Here is a 19,311-nt window from a genome sequence, read left to right as displayed (position 1 = left end):
AAGTGTTTTGTAGATCTGTTTGCTAACGATAAAACCAACAAAAAAGACAACTATTTAGAGTTAATCTTTAATAGTATTGTTTATATAGAAAACTGAAAGAAAAAAATCGCGTTTTTATTTCTCATTTATTTTTTATTTATTATTATTTAGTGTTCTTTGTTGTTTCTGCAATGTGAATAAAAAAGCCCGGGGCAAATGGAAAGCTCTAAAAAACCGCATCCTCGGGTCTTGTGGTTTTTGCCTACACGAAGCTAGAAGACCAGGAGCTTGTAACTAAAAAAGATCACCCCCAGTGAATTAGACATTTTGGAAGCTGTTTCAATGATCCCTGAGTGTGAGAAGGCCCCAACAAATAAGTTCAATAAAAGAGAAACTAATGTGGTATTAAAGGAAAATCAAACAGAACCAACCATATTGCAGACAATAAATGAAAATCACTCAGTAGAAAAGAAACCAGAAAGAGCAGAAAACGTGAGCAAGCCTGCTTCAAGTCCTGATAAAACTGAATTAAAGACACGCGTTGAGACAATCGTGAATGATGAGAAACCTGAAGAGACATTAAAATCTGATTCACTGACAACGGTTCGTATACGTTTAAAATTCTTTTACTTTATAGTACTCAGTATTATACAGCACAAGTATATAACCATTAATAAATAGGATGCGCTCTTAATATTAAACTTTCACTTCGTACAAGTTAATTTATACCTACATATATATATATATATATTGCAAGAAGCAACTGAAATATAATGGAATTAATAGCACATTATTAATGTTAATGCAAAATTACTGTTATAAAATAATTACAACCATTCTGATACTTAATTTATGTGAATATCTGTATCTGGTTCAAAATTGAATTAATTTCTCATTCATATTACGTTTATGATTTATATTTGGTAGAGTTAAAAACATTTCACTTTAATGTAATGTATACTGTGTCAAACTGTGTGATCAATATGATATGCTTGCTTACAATGAGTGTTGTTAAGACATCCACAACTACAGAAAAACATGCGTTCAGAGTCATTTGAATACATGTAATTCTTCTTCCAAAAGAGACCTATACATGTTCGATACTATTGAGGTTTGATAAGTCTGTACCCTAGTTAAACTGGTCAATTACCTCTTCTTCAATATTATTACATGTGGCAAGACAATTATCATCCATTTAGCTAAAGCCAGAACCAAACATTACAATATATGATAATGTAAGAGGTACTTCCATTGCTATTATGACATCTGGAAAACATAAAGGTCTGATTCATGATTTTCATTACCACACATACTTCCACTACTGATATTAAAGTGAGTTATTTTGTGTCTTACTATAACTAAAATTTACCTTTCGTTGTTAATATTACCAAACTTTATGAGTTTTTAACCGTACATACACTGAAATGACGTTCTGTTGAAGCTGCGAACATCTGATTCTGTTTTTAACAGTTATCACATAATTGCTGCGAATCGTTAGATCACGGTAACTTCTTAAAATGTGGATTTTATTATTCTTAGTTTAGTACCAGTGTATTTGTACCATTTTGTAACAAGTGATTCCACCATATCTTGTTAATAACACCTTGATACATTTTACAACAGTTTGTTTTTATCGTCAGCCAAATTTCACTGGTCTGACAGACATTTAGTGAAATATCCAATTGTCTTCTTTTGGACTAAGATTATTGAATATTTTAAAGTACTATAAACTCCGTGATTTACTTCAGTGTTACAACTATGATAAGACAGTTTGAAAACTCTTTCTCTTTATAGTCATTTGTAGTTCAGATTACATAACTTTTCATGTTTAATTTATATAACAATGAAATGAGGAGAACAACTAACATTTATTTATAACAGTAGTTTTATCTTGTTTTAACAAGTTAGTATTTGTGAACTTACAAAACATAAATGTTAAACATTATTTAAAGCTCTTGTTTGCTCTATATTACCTTCCTCACTATTTGGGACAATGCTTGAGATATATTTCGAGTTTCGAGAAAACGTTTATCAGATATCTTAACCCAATTTCATAACATACAATTTTCATATAAACACTTATTTGGTTTTATTCATATTATAGTAAAATGATTGTTACATAAAGAATAAATTATATATTTTTAAAATGTTTATTAACTGATTATTGTTATTAAAACAGTTTTTTTTTTTCCGATTGATGAGTGTTCCCTCACTAATTATGATTTACATCTTCAGGCAGAAACACCAGCTTCGAAAGAAATAAGAGACGTTGATTGGATCCAGAGGGAGGTGTCAAGCAACATCAGGCCTCCCTCAACTAGACTTTTCCATAATGTTGATGAAATTATTACTGTAAGACTTGGCAGTAAGCCAGAACATAATCAGAGAAACGTTTTTATTGTCATTGAAAATAGTGAAAACCGAAACAAATTTGTTATTGGTAGAGCTCCAAAATCAACACCTACGTGTCAATTGAAACGTTGCAAAAGCGAACATAAACTTATTGTACAGAAACCTAAAAAGAATAATCAAATTAAACACGTTGACAGCCCTCACAAGATTGTTTTCACAAGAGATCCGAAACTGGAACCAAAATCCAAAAATTAAATAACCCATGAGTTGCATACAAGCATACCATATTAAAAAGAATTACTTTACCTTATCTCATAAGTTACTATTTTGTACATTTTACTCACTGATATAAATAATAAATAAAACATACTCATGAAAAACAAAAAATATGATATTCGCCTGGGTCTTCTCTTTTTTGCTGTCAACTGTCATGAAACTTAAGCTCACTTTTTGATGTACTAAAGGTATTGATACAATCAATAATGCTTTAATGTAATTAAATGATACATCTGGGAACGGAGAATAATAATACACAGAAAACACTGTCCTATAAATGTGATAATTTTCTGGCTTTTTAACTATGTGATAATTTCCTTAAAGAAATTAAGCTAAGCTCTCCAATGTAATTAGTAATTTCCATCAGAAGAAATTTGAAACCAAATGATAAAATAGACAAAGCTGCATAAGGAAAACAACAAACCAGATCGCTTGATACTTTAGTTTTCTATTGGGTATAAATAATATAGTGTAAAACACTAAAGATAACTATTAGCATTTGTGAAAGATGGAATTGCAGGACGTTGGTCTGATTACCTAGTTAATGGTTTGCAGACGAATAACAAATAGAACTTTATCACTGTGTTAAATTTTGTGTTAATTGAACAAGAAACGTGGAGACGTATAAGAAACAGACACATACAGACATTTATTTATATAGATTCAATGACAGTGAACATTTTAAAAATTCAACTAAAGCCCAGTAAAGTATGGCTGAAAACTCAATTGTCGAAAACAATAGGTCGTAATGAAACTCCTTCTTTACAAATATTAGGTAAAATTCAAATTGTGCTTATAATTAAGAATGTCATCTTTATTAATTTCAATGAATATATTGGCAGTTTTGTTCACTTTTATTAATAGCGTTACTATGCAGTTCCTCTGCCTTTACTTTTAACGAAAGTTAAATGTTTATAAAAATTGGGATAGCTCACACATCTATCTTGTTTGATATATTAGAATAAATACTGTATTTCTTTTCATGTTAAAAACTGCTGAATTTATATCGACTTATATCCGTACATTAATTTAACTTGAAAACTAAGTCGACCACAGATATAAAACAATAAATGTGTATTCGTAACATTTTTTTTTTAAGGTTCGATGGTCTGAAAAGGACCTTTAATTGTAACTCAGTAACTAGGAAAAATCATTATCACCTTGTACAGATCCTCTTGGACCTGTAAAACAGAAAAAGAACATTTTATATTTGAACGATTTTAGGCCCTGTTTATACACCCCCTTTCAGCTTGTAAGTCCCATTTTACTTTTAAAAGATGCTGTCATATAGTAATCATAAGGTGGCGTGTTATACTTACCGTCAAAATCATGGACCGCTTAGTGATAAATTTCATAGTTTCCTTTATTAGTGTCAAAATCTAATGTTTGTAAAATATCTGTAACATCCCTAAACTGAAGAACATACAAATCATTTGGTTCTATGAACGTAAATTTTACAGCCGTCATTTTTCCACACCAATGACTCTCTGATAATCATTGTTTTTATTGGTTTTTTCAAGATTTTGAAATAATATCTGTATTGATAAGACCTGAGATGGTATAGTTTGACTTTTATCTATAATTTATACCTCTTATATCAGCCCACCGATTTGAAAAATGCACAGGGTGACACGAAACAGTTTTTTCAGGAAGATGTAGATAACACACTATCTATCCTCTGGTGTCACTTCATAGAACTTACATTCACTATCAAATTCTTCTTCTTCATCTGAATTCGGTCCATGTTTTGGACCAGAGAGAGACAGATTTAGTGAAGACCTCTTCCTCCTTCTCTGGAACTGTTATTTTATCTGCACTGCTTCTAAATCTTGAGTAATTAATTAGCATTGTTACTTTTTTTGTTGTATTACTTACAGTATATTAAATTTCGTCTATTGTCTGCAGTTTTAATTAACATAACATTTTCATGGAGTAATATTAATTCATATGGTTTTATAGCTTCTCTTTTTTATGATCCAACTGGCAGTCATATACAAACAAACGCATAATACTATTTTTTCATACAACACTTTTAAAATAGAGCTACGTTTGTATCTATGACTCTTTTAGCCTAGCACTGTACTGAATTTTAAGTTTTGTATTTGTGACGTTCAGAGTGGAAAGGTACTTAGGGCTAAGTTCATCATGTATTATGTAACTCTTTAGTTTGCTTACCAGTTCATTTGTATTGATATGTTTTTATAATATTGAAGCAAGTTATCCAGGGGTCTGTTTAATAGAATTGGCATGTTTCAATAGTTGTGAAGAAATATTTAGTTTGTTGATCGTGGAACTGCAAATGCTTTTGTTAAAATACAATGCTGTAGTTGCTGTAGTTTGTTGGTGTGTGTTTTGACATATTTATCCACGTTATACAAACATATTCTTCGGCTGGTTTTATGTATGTTCTGTTAAGCTTTAATATGTTTCCTATTGAAACTTCTTGTTTGATCATTCAAATTCCTAATGTAACTCGCTATTTTCCAAATTCTGGTTTTTCTGCTATTAATGTGTGCTATCTAGTTTAATTTTGAGTCAAAGTAATCCCTAAGAATTTTGCTGATATTGTTACCTGTAAGAGTCATGTCTAGATGTAACTGTAATATTAATTTGGTTTCCTTTCTTACAATTTTGTAAATAATATGGCTTGTATTTTGTACGTATTTATTGTAATTCTCCACTTCTGCAGTGAAAATTCTAGATTGTTTAGTAATGGTGGTTTGTTGTTGTTATTGGTTTGTCGGCACTCTTCCAGCTTTCAAAATCACCTGTCAACTGTGAGAGAAAAGTGTAGTTTGGGTCTTTGAGAGGCTTTTTTGCTGACACGCCCCCTATCAAAACGCTCCTAGTAATACAACTCATACTAATATTATATCTTTGTTAACATGAAGATAACCAAAGAATGTCGAAATGTTGTTTTCTGCTTTATTAGTAAAGTGTTAATACCCACACCAGCTGTCCTGAAACACGTTTTTACTTCAAGTAGGTTTCTCGTCATCACGAATTAAACTTTCTGATACTGCCTTCTGGTAACAGTTTATGAAACAATGACTCACATGACCTGCTAGACTCCCTGATGTATAAGTTTCGACAAGTTAATGACTTAAGTGGTTAGAGAAAAGTTTTTTTTTTACTTCATTACGTAATAAACAAGGATATGTTTGACTTGATATGAACGTCAGGCAGATTGGTATTAAGGATAAAAAGAAAAGATACTTTATAAGCGCAAAACACTATTACACAGAATTTCATATCAGTCAATGTTTACAAATACATATATTTGAACATTTTCTAAAGTTTGACACAGGAAGTTTATATCTACTTTTCAACTTTCAAAATTATAGACAGTAAATGTAAAACTAAATTTCAAGATTAACAAATCTGTAGCAGACAAAGGCAGAAATAAATTGATTTTTAATACATAATTAAACCGAACGTGACATAATTTTAACAGGTAATACAAAAAGCAACTAAAGATATAATATGTAAATGAAGTTCAGAACTGGGATTATTTTGATGAAATTAGAATATAATATTAATTAAACTTTAACCTTTGAGATGACCTCATGAGTGTTACTGGAGTTGTTTGTTGATTTGTAGTTAAACACAAAGCTACAAAGTGGGATATCCGCGCTGTGTCCATCAATCTTATATTAAGTGTCCGAAAACATGCTGCTGAGTTACTAGGTGGCTAATTGAAGAAACAGTGAAAGGAAATCAAGAAGAAATAAAATAAAAATAGTAGAACGAGGCAGAAAATTAAAATATTATAGAAAAAAGTAAAATAGAAATAGTAAATTATATTAATGAGCAAGAAAAGTCAAATATCGGGAAGAGAAAAGTGTTTCAAAATTAACAGGTTTAATACTAATATTGTGTTACAAGTGTAATTGTAATCATTTTTTGACAGCTTTTGGAAGTCGAACACGACATAAAATATGTCGGTATGTATGGACATATTTTGGGGTTTGATTCAGCTAGAACAGTTATACTGAAACCATATCTTACAGTTACAAAGCCACAGTAGTGCTATAACAACAGAACTTTAAAACATTAATTCTAGCAATAAAAATCTGAGGAACGCATATATCTAGTTGTAAAATAAGATGAATACTTTAAAAGATGCGTTCAGAAATGGTTCCAGTATTTAATTCCATCTTGATATGTATTGATTTATTCATTCAACTTTCAGGCCCGGCATGGCCAAGTGTGTTAAGACGAATAGTGGTATTGACCATCATATTATAACACCCCCCACGGCTGAAAGAGCGAGTTGTTAGATGTGACTGAGATTCGAACCCGCGACCCTCAGCTCACGAGTCGAGTGCCTTAACTACCTGGCTGTCATTTGGAGGGAAGGAAAACAAAAAAATTCAGAGAAGTGTGTGGATGATAAAAAGGTTATCGTGATTCATTGACAACACGTAGGTAAATAGGGAGAAAAGAATCAGCTTATGCTACCCGAGAGAACAGATGAGGGACACAACTGGCAGAACAGGCGATATAAAGGGGTCAGCAGTTATAACGTTTTTGCCTTGCATGTATACTAGGTGTAAAAATAAAGGCAGAGAAAAGCTTAGCATAGGAAATGAGTGTAGAAGCAGTTACAATGGTAGATGTATAACAACTAAAATTGATGACTTCAGGAAAGTGCATGGTTGGAATAGAGAAATTTGATACGAGACAACTGAAAAATGGTTTTCATGACACAAAATCTTTGAAATATAGGGTTACAGGCTAGTTAATCGGAATAGAGTACAAAAGAGGGGGGAGGGGTGGCATTATATGTAATATCTGATTTAGATCCTGTAGAGATTGAGGATATCAAAGACAATACCAAGGAGATTGAATAAATCAGGATTTTATAAATCATTATAAAGCGAAAAAATTTAGCGAGAATCTGTTATAGACCATTAAATGATACTTGAGAAATTAGTGAGAAACTTTCATTGAAATTAAGATTTCAACTGCGAACTCTACAACATGGTTTTGTTAAAATATACATATTTATATATAAATATATTAAATATTCGGAAATTCTCTTGAAAATAAGTAGCTAATTAAATATTGATATGTATCAAATTTATGATATTTGCTAACAAGATTGATAAAAACATTTTTCTGTCCCAACACCAATATATTTTGTTTGTTTATTTGTTTTGAATTAAGCCCAAAGCTACACAATTAACTATCTGTGCTCTGCTAACTAGAGGTATCAAAACCCGGTTTTTAGCGTTGTAATTCCGCAGACATACCGCTGAGCCATTGGAGAGCGTAATTATAAGAATTGTGATACTTTTATATAATTTGTTTCCTCACGTAAAGTGTTAACCATCTTTGATCTGTAACTACAGGAAAGGCAGTTATTTAACAGTACTCACCGCCAACTCTTTAGCTACTCTAATCGAATAGAAATATTTGGTAACTTTTATAACGCATACAGGGCACGTTTTGTGATAAATGAGAGCTAACATAAAAGAATGGTTTGTGTAATCAGTTCGATGTTTCACAAACATCAATGAAAGCAGGTCAGGTGGACCCGCAAGAACAAAGATTAGGAAATTATTACACGGATTTCGTCATATAAATTAATTAGAAGTGTGCAGTTTGTAGTAGTGATGTATATTAGATAATGTACATTTCCTATCCCTCCGGGACCTGGCATGGCCTAGAGCGTTAACACGTGCGATTCGTAATCTGAGGGTCGCGGGTTTGCGCCCGAGTCGAGCCAAAACACGCTCGCCCTCCCAGCCGTGGGGGCGTTATAATGTGACGGTCAATCCCACTATTCGTTGGTAAAAGAGTTGGCGGTGGGTGGTGATGACTAGCTGCCTTCCCTCTAGTCTTACACTGCTAAATTAGGGACGGCTAGCACAGATAGTCCTCGTACAGTTTATCTCGAAATTCAAGACAAACCAAACCAATAGTTCTAAATTGGGATGATGGCAGAAAGCATTTGTACCTTTGTTAAAAATATATATTCCCTAATTCATTGTTACGCGAAAATTCTGAAATGGGTGAACAATGTTAATGAAAGTAAGTAAATAAAAAATAGTAAATTATGTATTCTATCTTATTAATGTTAAGAATACATAAATCTCTTCAGCTGTGTAAGAATCTATATAAATTCGCTGGATCTAAAATTAACTTTCCCTCTTAAACCTCTTTCTTACTGTATCTTGCAGTTGTTAGCTCCACTGAAAAGTATTGCTATTTTACAAACACTTATTCACTTGATGTGAGTTCTCCTTTAGGGCTCTACGGCTAGTGAGTACATAATATAAATATAGAAATTCTAATTTATAATTTTCGTCTAACTGAAGTGGATTTTATGGAATTATACGATTAATCGCTGTAAAGTGGGCTGTAGTTATCTTTCGGGATGGGAGAGAGCGTCGTTGGTCGTTTCGTCACATATAAAATTGTAGACTGACAAGTTATGATCCGAACATTAGCCCGGCATGACCAGATGGATTAGGGCGTGCGATTCGTAATCTGAGGGACGCGGGCTGGTATCCACGTCGCGCCAAACATGCTCGCCCCTTTTAGCCGTGGGGGCGTTATAATGTGACGGTCAATCCCACTATTCATTGATAAAAGAATAGCCCAAGAGTTGGCGATGAGTGATGATAACTAGCTGTCTTCCCTCTGGTCTTACACTGCTAAATTAGGGACGGCTAGCGCAGATATCCCTCGAAAAGCTTTACGCGAAATTCAAAACAAACATCCAAATATTATTGTTTCAGTCTGTTGGTAATACATAATTACATTAATTTGAAAGGTTAATTGCTAAACAGAAATGGTCTGGGGGCGAATTTTCTAATTTGAAATTTAGAAGAAAAAAATCACTGGTTATTTCCTAATGTTGAAACATGGCGATTGTTGGAGCATTAATATTAGCTCTTCTTTTCTTGAATGACGAAATAATATATTTCTGAGACGTTTTTAGGTTTTATTGTGTAACTTCTAGTTCACGATTTAGTTTTCACATATTTTATTCTTCGCACGCAGTTTTCTGTAATTTAATGTATTCACAGTTGCTACGGAATTTTTGCTCAATTTCAGAATGTGCAAGTTTTTTTCATGATTAACTGGAGTGTCACTACATTAGTTAACTGGACTACTTTCTATCTATGGCATTTTGGTAAGGTAACTGTTATTTGTTTTAATAAACAAAAAAATAACAAAGCTGCTGAAAATTTGACAACTGGGAGGTTAGACATCATCACAGTATAGCAGAATCATCAAAAATTGTTTGTTCTCAAAGATGGTAAAAGAAATCTCACTCATGAAAGGGAATATTGAACTTACGGTAATGAACTCTCTTGGATACCGATTTTGCAATGTAAAACGGTGTTCTGTACATCGCTGGAGGCGGTTCGACGAGAAGAAATAAAACACTTCTTTTAAATGCGCCTCCGGTGGGTCAGCGGCATGTCTGCAGACTTACAACGCTAAAACCCGGGTTTCGATACCCGTGGTGGGCAGAGCACAGATATCCTATTGTGTAGCTTTGTGCTTATTACAAAACAAAATCTTTTAAATGCGACTGATATTGAGGAAAGTGGTAGATGCTCTTCGAGCGATAGAAAACCTTGAGTGTTCTAGAATATTGTCTAATTCAAGATGTACCAAACTGTCTGTTCAAAAATAACTAAAAAGAAACCTAATGTCCAGTATATGACAATAGAATCTAAAGAAAATATACTTTGCTGTAGCTTGGTGCTGAGTTTTGTGATACAAAGCGCGATATGATGACGTTCAAAGGGTATCAAGGAGAAGAGCAACTCCTGGTGAAGGGTGGGGCAGGTGAAAGCTGTCTCTCAAGTGGTTTGATGACTTACACGTACTGGACGTGGTAAACATGAATCCAGAACAAGTTGAATTTTTCTACGTGGTATTCTTGAAATTATTACACTTCTTTCACGGACGTGATCCTCTCAATGTATGAAGAACTCTGGGTTTCAGGATATTTTTCAACATTCGTCAGCGATTAAAAAAATGTGTAGCGGTTTCCTCAGTGTTCTTCACTCGTGTGAATAAATCGAAATTATTTACTAAAATTATTTGAAATAAGAGTCGGATTTAAAAGTAATACAAAATCTTAACACTCCGTTATACAAAACGTCAAACTGACATAATATCTCGCGCCCGAGTCGCGCCAAACATGCTCGCCCTCCCAGCCGTGGGGGCGTTATAATGTTACGGTCAATCCCACTTTTCGTTGGTGAAAAAGTAGCCCAAGAGTTGGCGGTGGGTGGTGATGACTAGCTGCCTTCCCTCTAGTCTTACACTGCTAAATTAGAGACGGCTAGCACAGATAGCCCTCGAGTAGCTTTGTGCGAAATTCCAAAAACAAACAAACAGACATAATATCACGTAATGTTTCACCAAGTTAACTTATAAAGATGTTGTGACAATAATTTTACTCAGCGTATCCGATAATAAGGAATTCTTTTAAAAAAACAACCCTTATGTTGCACAAATTATTTGTAATTATGCCAAACAAAATCAAATTATATAAAGATTAATAATATTTCATAAATAGTGAGAAATAAGAAACAAGACATTTATTAATAACAAAATATTTAATTTCTCGCAGAACTTACTCGCTTCGCTTCTTCTTTGTGGGTATTTGGGTATGTTTAATTTTTAAATACCCAGGACGGTCAGGTGCACAGGACCTCTTCCTCCATTCCTAGTTTTCATGTCGGCTACTTGTAGGAATTTGTTGTTGTTGTAGATTTTGGGCCAGAGTATTCCACAATACTCCAACCTTTTTCAGGGCAATGTCCATGTCTTGTGTTGCCCTTTTTTTCTTCCTTTATCCATTTTTTTTACTTCTATTCCATTTTTATTTATATTTCTACTCGTTTTTTTCACTTATATATATATATATATATATTCCCTTTTTTCATATATATTTAAAGGAAAAATTAAAATAATAAAGAAAAAGAAGAAAGGAAAGAAGAGAAAAAATAATAAATAAAAAGCATAAAAAATAAAACTAGTTTTAAGCGTCTAGTGTATGGAAGCCAGCTTGATTTATATTTCCAAAATATATATTTATAGGAGAGAGGTACTTAGGACTATGTTCATCATGTACGTAGTATCTGTCGAGATCACACATTAAAACATTTTTATGCCAATTTTTATTAAAATAGTTTAGTGCATGATGCAAGAGTCTTTCACATATTGGCTCAACGTTTGCATACTTGTGCATGAAGTACTTGTGCGTGGTACTTTATAGGCTGAACTTGAGATTGAATTTTGTATTTTTTGTACTTTCTGTAATTGTTTTTGTTATGATTATCCAGGCAGGAGATGTGTATTCTATTATAGGTCTAATGTATGTTTTGTAAATGTTTATTATATTATCAGGTAATGTACCTTGATTTTTACCTGAAAGACTTCCATAATTTGCTCTTTTCCAGATTCTGATCAGGATATTGTTTGTGTGCTGTATCCACGTTAATTTGGTATCATAAGTTAATCCTAAAAATTTAGCAGAAGTAGCAGTCTGTAAGTGATCCATTCATGTATAACTTTGGTGGATCTTTTAATTCGTTTTTCAGTTTATTTAATCTGCTGAATAATATTACTTGGGTTGTTGGAATATTTATTTTTATTCCATATGTGTGGCAGAATTATTCAAAATTATTCAGGACTGGTTGGAGGTTTGTTGCTGCTATTGAAGAAGTGGGGGGCACTTTTCCATACCGCTACACATCGTCAGCAAATTGTGATGCAAAACATAAATTTAGGTCCGATAGAGGCATATTATTCACATACATGATAAATAATATAGGGCTAACTACCTTTCCCTGTGGGACTCCTGCCTCAAATAAAAACGGCCGTGAATGGAGCCCACCCGCTAATTTTACACAAACTTCCATGTAAAGTAGATAGCCAGCGAATAATTAATTCCCTAGGGTAAATCCATTTTCGTTATCTGCTGGCGTAATCCGTTATGCCAGACCGTGTCAAATGCTTTCTCAATGTCAAGAAAGCAAGCTACAGTACATTCGTTTTTGTTAAAACTGTCTGTAATTGGTTCTGTTAATCTGATCAAGTGGTCTGTAGTTTGTCTTATTTTCTAAATCCGTTTTGAATTTCGGGTAATTTTGAACTTACTTCTAAGTAGATAGATAGTCAGTTACTAATTATTCTTTCTAAAATTTTGCCGATGCAACTGGTTAGGATAATTGGGCGGTAATTATTTGGTTTCTTTGCTTCTTTCTGGAACATTAATATTACTGCTTCCTTCGAAGAAACAGAGATATATCCGGCTAATAATGATAAATTGAATAAGGCTGTTAGGTGTTCATATAATTTCTGAGTACCATGTTTTACAACAGCTTGTATACCATCTTCTCCAGGAGATTTGTTTTTTTGTGTCTTTGATAGCTGTTAGTATTTCCGTTACTGTTATATCTTATTAAACTAGCTCGATAGACCAGAAGGTTTGCTTTTGAATTTCGCGCAAAGCTACACGAGGACTATCTGCACTAGCCATCCCTATTTCAGCAGTGTAAGACAAGAGAGAAGGCAGCTAGTCATCACCATCCACCATAAAATGTTGGGCTACTCTTTTACCAACGAATAATGGGTTTGATCGTCTTTTATAACGTCCCTACGGCTGAAAGGGCGAGCATGTTTGGTGTGATAGGGATTCAAACCGGCGACCTTCAGATTGCAAGTCGATCACCTGAACCTCCTGGCCATACCAGAGGGAGGGTGACTTAACAACGTCACTCACCCTCAACTCTGGAAATATTCTTTATCAACATTGACCGAATATAAACTAAGAGGTAACATGAGTCTATGATGACAATCCAATAAGTAAGGTTTATATATATGTGTGATGTCGGTGTGCAATAGTTTTCGAGATGTGTTATTTGTGCCAGTGTACATGAAGTTGAGCCTGAAATTAAATGTAGCCTGTAACGACAGTTTCATATGATAAAGAAATGAATTAATTTGATATCGTTCCATTCCTGGGACATAGTTTGGACATTTAAAGAAACATAACAGATGAAATACTTCTGAAGATTAAAACATGAATTTAAAAAAGGCAAAAGTCTTTAATAATAATATATTCAGAATTCTCATTTTATCTTTGTTACACGAACTGGGAACTTCTTATTCAAACTAAAAAAAATATGTTTAAATGCGAGATGTTAGTTAGTAATTTTGTAAATGAAATATGTGAAACAAACCTACCACACTTATAAGTTCTGCTCTAGAACATGTTACATCAGGTAATAATACTAAATACTTTAGTAAATAAGGTTTAATTTCATTTATTACAAATGAAAAAATACTTCATAATTACGCACACATCAACAAATATTTCTTCAGAAATGCTCATAAATTTTAAACAATAAAATATATACAGAAGTAAAAGTTGTAATAATTAAAATAACTGGTTTAAAATTCACATAAAAAAATATTTTGTAACAGTTTGTACTGGCATAATAAAATGTTTTAATTTTACATGACAAGAGACAATGTGTGTAAACATCTATATAATCTAAAAATTACTGATGATTGAAATAACCACAAAATTTTTCACATGAAATGTATGTTTAAAGAAACACTTATGTCAAAAATGCTTTTAAAAAAAATCAGCCCAGCTTAAAGAGAAGTAAAAAAACTAAAGATCCATTACTTTAAAAAATGAGTTTTGTACTTTATAATTTTCAATCACCCTCATGAGTGATTCAAATTATTATTAAAGGATGTAAACAAGTACATAATTTAACACAAATCTGTTCAAAAACTGAAGTTGTATCCAATACATCTAGATAAATGTTCAATATTTTTTAATAATGCACACATTTATAATAGTAAGTACCAATTCATAAACTGAAGTTTACACTAAGTTCAAATAATTTTCCTTCGAGTAAATATTAATGTTTGGAGTTAATCAAATAACTTTAGTTTCTCTTCATTACAATTATATAAAGAAATTTAATCTGTTGATAATCTGACAGAATACTTAAAAAAAAACAACTGATAACCAACGTATACTGAACACTGATAGTTGTCCACAAGAAGGTTGTCCACAACCTTGGTGGACAAGTCATAACTGTTCCTTCATGTAACTGAGTAGCAAAGCTCTTTGCATAAAACACAATGTTATAGGTGGAGAAAAAAACTAAATATTTGCTTCCAGGCCTTTCAGCCATCAATTAGGACAATTAAGTGTGATATAAAAGAATGGAGCAAGCAAAAAAATAATCAGACCAATGCTTTGATAGACAAATGAAGAAATGCTGGCAGTCAAGAATAGCTGTAATGTGAGAGGAGGTATGTTTTGGAAACAATACATGTAATTTAAACTTTAACTTTCTATTGGTTATATATAATGTATTAAATGTAACAAAGGACTATCAGCAATTTGTGAAATAGAGGATGTGGCAGATTGGCATGTCAAGTGAGCGATTTTCTAGTTTATGGCCTTGTACACAAAGATTGAAGGCTATAAACATTTCACTCTGTTCAAATAATAATTATATTATAATGAGCAGCTTATATTAAATTGTGTACTTCTAAAAGGAAGGGTCAATAAATTAAATACAAAGAGAGACTTAGAAAGTAAATTATCGATTCTATAACTGAGGAAGATTGAGAATTTTTTAAAGATACTTCCACATAAAATTAGGAACTTAAATATGGTATAATATTAACATTTTATTTATTAATTATGTTTTGACATTAGGTTTAATGTAATACATTAATATCAAAGTAGATTAATTGGATTTTGAATGTAATTATGTAGAGAGGTTGCAACATATGCAAAACAGGTTAATGTATGGTTAGGGTTAACACCATCAGCAATTTTAAGCATCATTGAATCATTACTTTATCCATATTATTGTGTAAATCAATAACAGCATACATCCAAACACTGAGGTATGCCTACTTGTGACATCAATCAAATTTAACTGAACTCCATTTAAAAAAAAAAAAAACCCTCTACCTTCTTCCATCCAGCCATCCTTCTATCCAAAGAGCAAATTTGATCTCAGAATGGCTGGTATGGGTATTTTATTGATAAGGAGAGAACAATGTTTCAACTTTCGAAGGTCATCTTCAGATTAAAAAAGAGTTTTAGTGTGAGTGTTGATAGACATTTCTTATGGACAAGAGTATAAACAGGTACGGGACTGTAGGAGTGTTGCAAGTGGATGTAAAGTTATTAATTAGTATACGTAGAAAGGTGTTCCTTCATATTCGTTTAATTTTGGTTTTCGTTGTTGTATAAGTAGGGTTTATTTGAATTTGTGTTTGTTTTTATTTGTTTCCCTACTTGATATCTGGGTGTTTTCTATGGTTGTGTTTATTTGATTTGCAGTGTTCAAAAACATGTGAAAGTGTGTTTTTGTGTTCTATGAATCTAGTTTCCATTGTTTCTGCTTATTTCCCCGGTGTAGAAGTCATGGCAGTTGTTGTATTGTATTTTATAAATTATGTTGGTGTTGTATTTGTCAGTGTCGTTTTTACATAGAATGGACTTTAATTTTGTACCTGGTTTTTGAATAAATTTGATGTTTACTGGAACGTTGCATTTTAAGTTTTTTTGAAATGTTGGTTAGTTTTTCGTTGATGTTGGGGACATATGGTATGCAGCACTATAAGGTTTTGTAGTTTGTTGTATCTTGGGATTTATTGTTGTTTGTTTGTTGTTGGTCTAGGTGTGTGTGTGTGTGTGTATAATTTGTTCCATGGTTTTTGAGGAAAAGTGTCATTTTATTTTGTCTAATTCATCATTAATTTTATCTGGCAAACATAGTTTTGTGGCTGTGTTTATTTGGTTTCTTAATATGTTGAGTTCTTGTTTTGTTTCATGTGCTGAGTCCCAGGAACGTATAATCCAGTATGGGTGATTATTCTGTGGATTTCTGTTTTGAATCGTGTATCAGTTCTAGTGGTTTTGAGATTAAGAAATACTATTTGGTTAGTTTTTTCCCGTTCACAGGCCAACTTATTGTTGGAGTGTATCGAGTTAACATGATTGAGAAAACTGTGTGTTCTGTAGATGCAAATCTAGCAATTGTATCATCAACATACCTGTACCAGTATAGTGGTGGATAGAAGGCTGAATTGATTGCTTGTGATTCAATCTGTGTCATAAAAATGTTGACATGGGATTCCCCATACTCATGCCATTTATTTGTAGACAGTTTTGGTAGTAGTGAATTCTATAGGAGTTACTAATTGGTTGCTGGGGGTGTGTGTCAATGGGTTGGGATCTTGGATATAAAGTTCTTAGGCTATCTTGTGGGTTTCAGTTGCTGGGACTTTGTGAAGACAGAGATTACATCAAAACTGGCCATTAAGGCTTTATGATTTAGTTGATTATGAATATATTTAAAATTGAAGAGTCATTGAAAAAGGATCCAGCTGATGTTACATGTTTAGTAAATCCATAAACACTAAATGTACATTCTTACCCTCATCTTCTTAAGCAGTAGCCTCTTCAAAGAATGTCATAAGATTTGTAAAGCAATGTGTCCTTTAATGAAACAATGTTGGCGACCTGAATCTAAAATTCTGTTAATTGAACTGAGAAAACACATTTTATCATACTTTCAAAAATATCTTTATGCTACTGATATAAGGCTAATAGGCTTGTAATCACCTGCAGCAAGCAATATATAGACCAAATTACAAACTACAATACCCATACAGTAAGACAGAACAAACAATTCATGAGGTAAAAAAAAACAGCAAAAGCACAACATGAAATTATTAAAACAATATAAAAGTAATACAAAGAATGGCAAATGAAAACTTAATCACAGCCAACATTTAAAAAAAAGTGAGAGATACCAGTTCAGTATTATGAGCAAAACCCTGGAAACATTTCAAACAAAAATATAGCGGCATTTTACAGTTTTGTAAGAAAATATTAAAACTCCCACAATCATAGTAAACAGTATGATTTTGTAAAGTTCCTTATAACACACTATTTCTTACATCTAGAATATTACAATAACCTGTTTTGTTTTTTTGTATTCAAGTTCAAATTCACTCCTCCACAACAACCAACAGTTAAACACACTCACAAGAAACAACAGAATTATAAACATTAATATGGATAATACCTCATACCATTTTTAACAAATGACTTGGAGGTCACCATTTATCAAGTCTGCTCATTCTACATAAAAATATATGGCAAACCTATGAAGTAGAAATATACAATTCTGGTCAAAACACTGCTAAACAGAAATAAAACTAACTTAAACCTAATGTTAAGAACTTATGTATGTGCTAAAATTTTAATGTTCATTTTGCCTGAAATAAAATGATTTGTTTAGGTCACTTAAAGTTTAAAATATGTCATGTAAGACAATGTTACTAAAACTGTACATTTATGTGTGTCAAGTTATTGTTATAACATTGTTGTAAATATCTCCTGACGTTTTACACACAATTTGTTTGTGCAGAGGTAAATGAAAATAAACAGATAACTATAATACAGTTGATTTTAAACCTTGACTACATACATGTCTGTCTTGGAAATTTATTTTTAAGTTATGTAGTCTGAACTACGTAATCACGTGCAAAATACTGTAGACAGTAGTGTACGTAGTCATTACAAGTCAGGAAAAGGTATAAACATGGTTTTCAAGGATACAGTCAAATTAAAACAATTCACTTTGCACTCATCCATATATATTTTAAAACTGTGGAATATTACATACTGTTGGCTGCAACTATGAAAGCTACATACCAATCAAATCTAACCGAATGTACACTATAAACTATGCATATTATAAAAATCATAACATCTAAGCTAATGCACTGTTATCAAATTTAATTTTCTACAAGACAAGGAAAATGGATAGAAAATATAGTACAACTATCTTGCTGTTCCTGATTCAAATTTAGAAAAGAGGTTAATAACTGAAATACGACTCTTAATATTGGTACTACATTACTAAAGACAGATGTGCCGATACAAATTTATAATGATTCTTGGATGTTTTCCATTGTTCTATAAATCTGAGATTATTTCCTTAGACACAAATTTATTCTTGCTTAATGTGGGTAATATAGCTTACCTTTCATTTATAAAATACAACTAAACCAAGCATGTACAAGTTCCACATGCATTGCTGCTAGCAATCACACAAACAGATCTTTCACTCCAAACAACATTTGTACTTCAGAATATTCATGTTATTTGACTTTTCTGACTGATAAACTTAATACTGATTCACAGGAGTTTTGATAAGTTTAAATTAAAATCTGTTCTTTTATCAAGGAAACATCCAAATTTAGTATTATAATTTATAACTATACTACACAAATTTTACAAAATAATATGCATAAATTTGGAAATTAAAAAACACTAAAATATGCCAGAAAATAATTAAATGTTATATGAATAAACTTGAATTCGTTGATGGTAAAACACAGAATTGCATTACTAAGGAGACAAGTGTGTGTGTTTTCTTATTGCAAAGCCACATCAGGCTGTCTGTTGTATCCACCAAATGAAACTGAACCCCCCGATTTTAGCATTAAGAATTCATAAATTTACCACTGTACCCGCACAGGAACAGAGTGAATCATAGATACATTCTGTTTACCTTTTAGTTTGTAGATGTTATAAATCAATCTAGTGATAAACTGACAATGTCATTAATCATTTTATTTTTCATTATACAAGCTAACAAAAAAGTTCAA

At 32.2% G+C, this 19,311-nt stretch overlaps 1 protein-coding gene and 1 long non-coding RNA gene across 2 annotated transcripts in view; one reads left to right on the top strand and one right to left on the bottom strand.

The window, feature by feature from the left end:
• The window catches only part of LOC143242912 (uncharacterized), a 99,682-nt gene that overhangs the window by 9,779 nt on the left and 70,592 nt on the right, over positions 1 to 19,311 (bottom strand). The gene's annotated exons all lie outside the window — the stretch shown is intronic.
• LOC143242745 (uncharacterized) lies at positions 284 to 2,878 on the top strand. Its single transcript, XM_076486219.1, has 2 exons — positions 284 to 582; positions 2,215 to 2,878. The coding sequence occupies exons 1-2, from the start codon at positions 322 to 324 to the stop codon at positions 2,584 to 2,586; spliced, it is 633 nt and encodes a 210-aa protein (XP_076342334.1). The 5' UTR covers positions 284 to 321; the 3' UTR covers positions 2,587 to 2,878.

This window comes from Tachypleus tridentatus, unplaced genomic scaffold (assembly GCF_004210375.1).
Source record: "Tachypleus tridentatus isolate NWPU-2018 unplaced genomic scaffold, ASM421037v1 Hic_cluster_2, whole genome shotgun sequence".
Lineage (NCBI taxonomy): Eukaryota > Metazoa > Arthropoda > Merostomata > Xiphosura > Limulidae > Tachypleus > Tachypleus tridentatus.
Note: the sequence above shows the minus strand (reverse complement) of the source record. Positions and strands in the feature narration are given on the sequence as shown.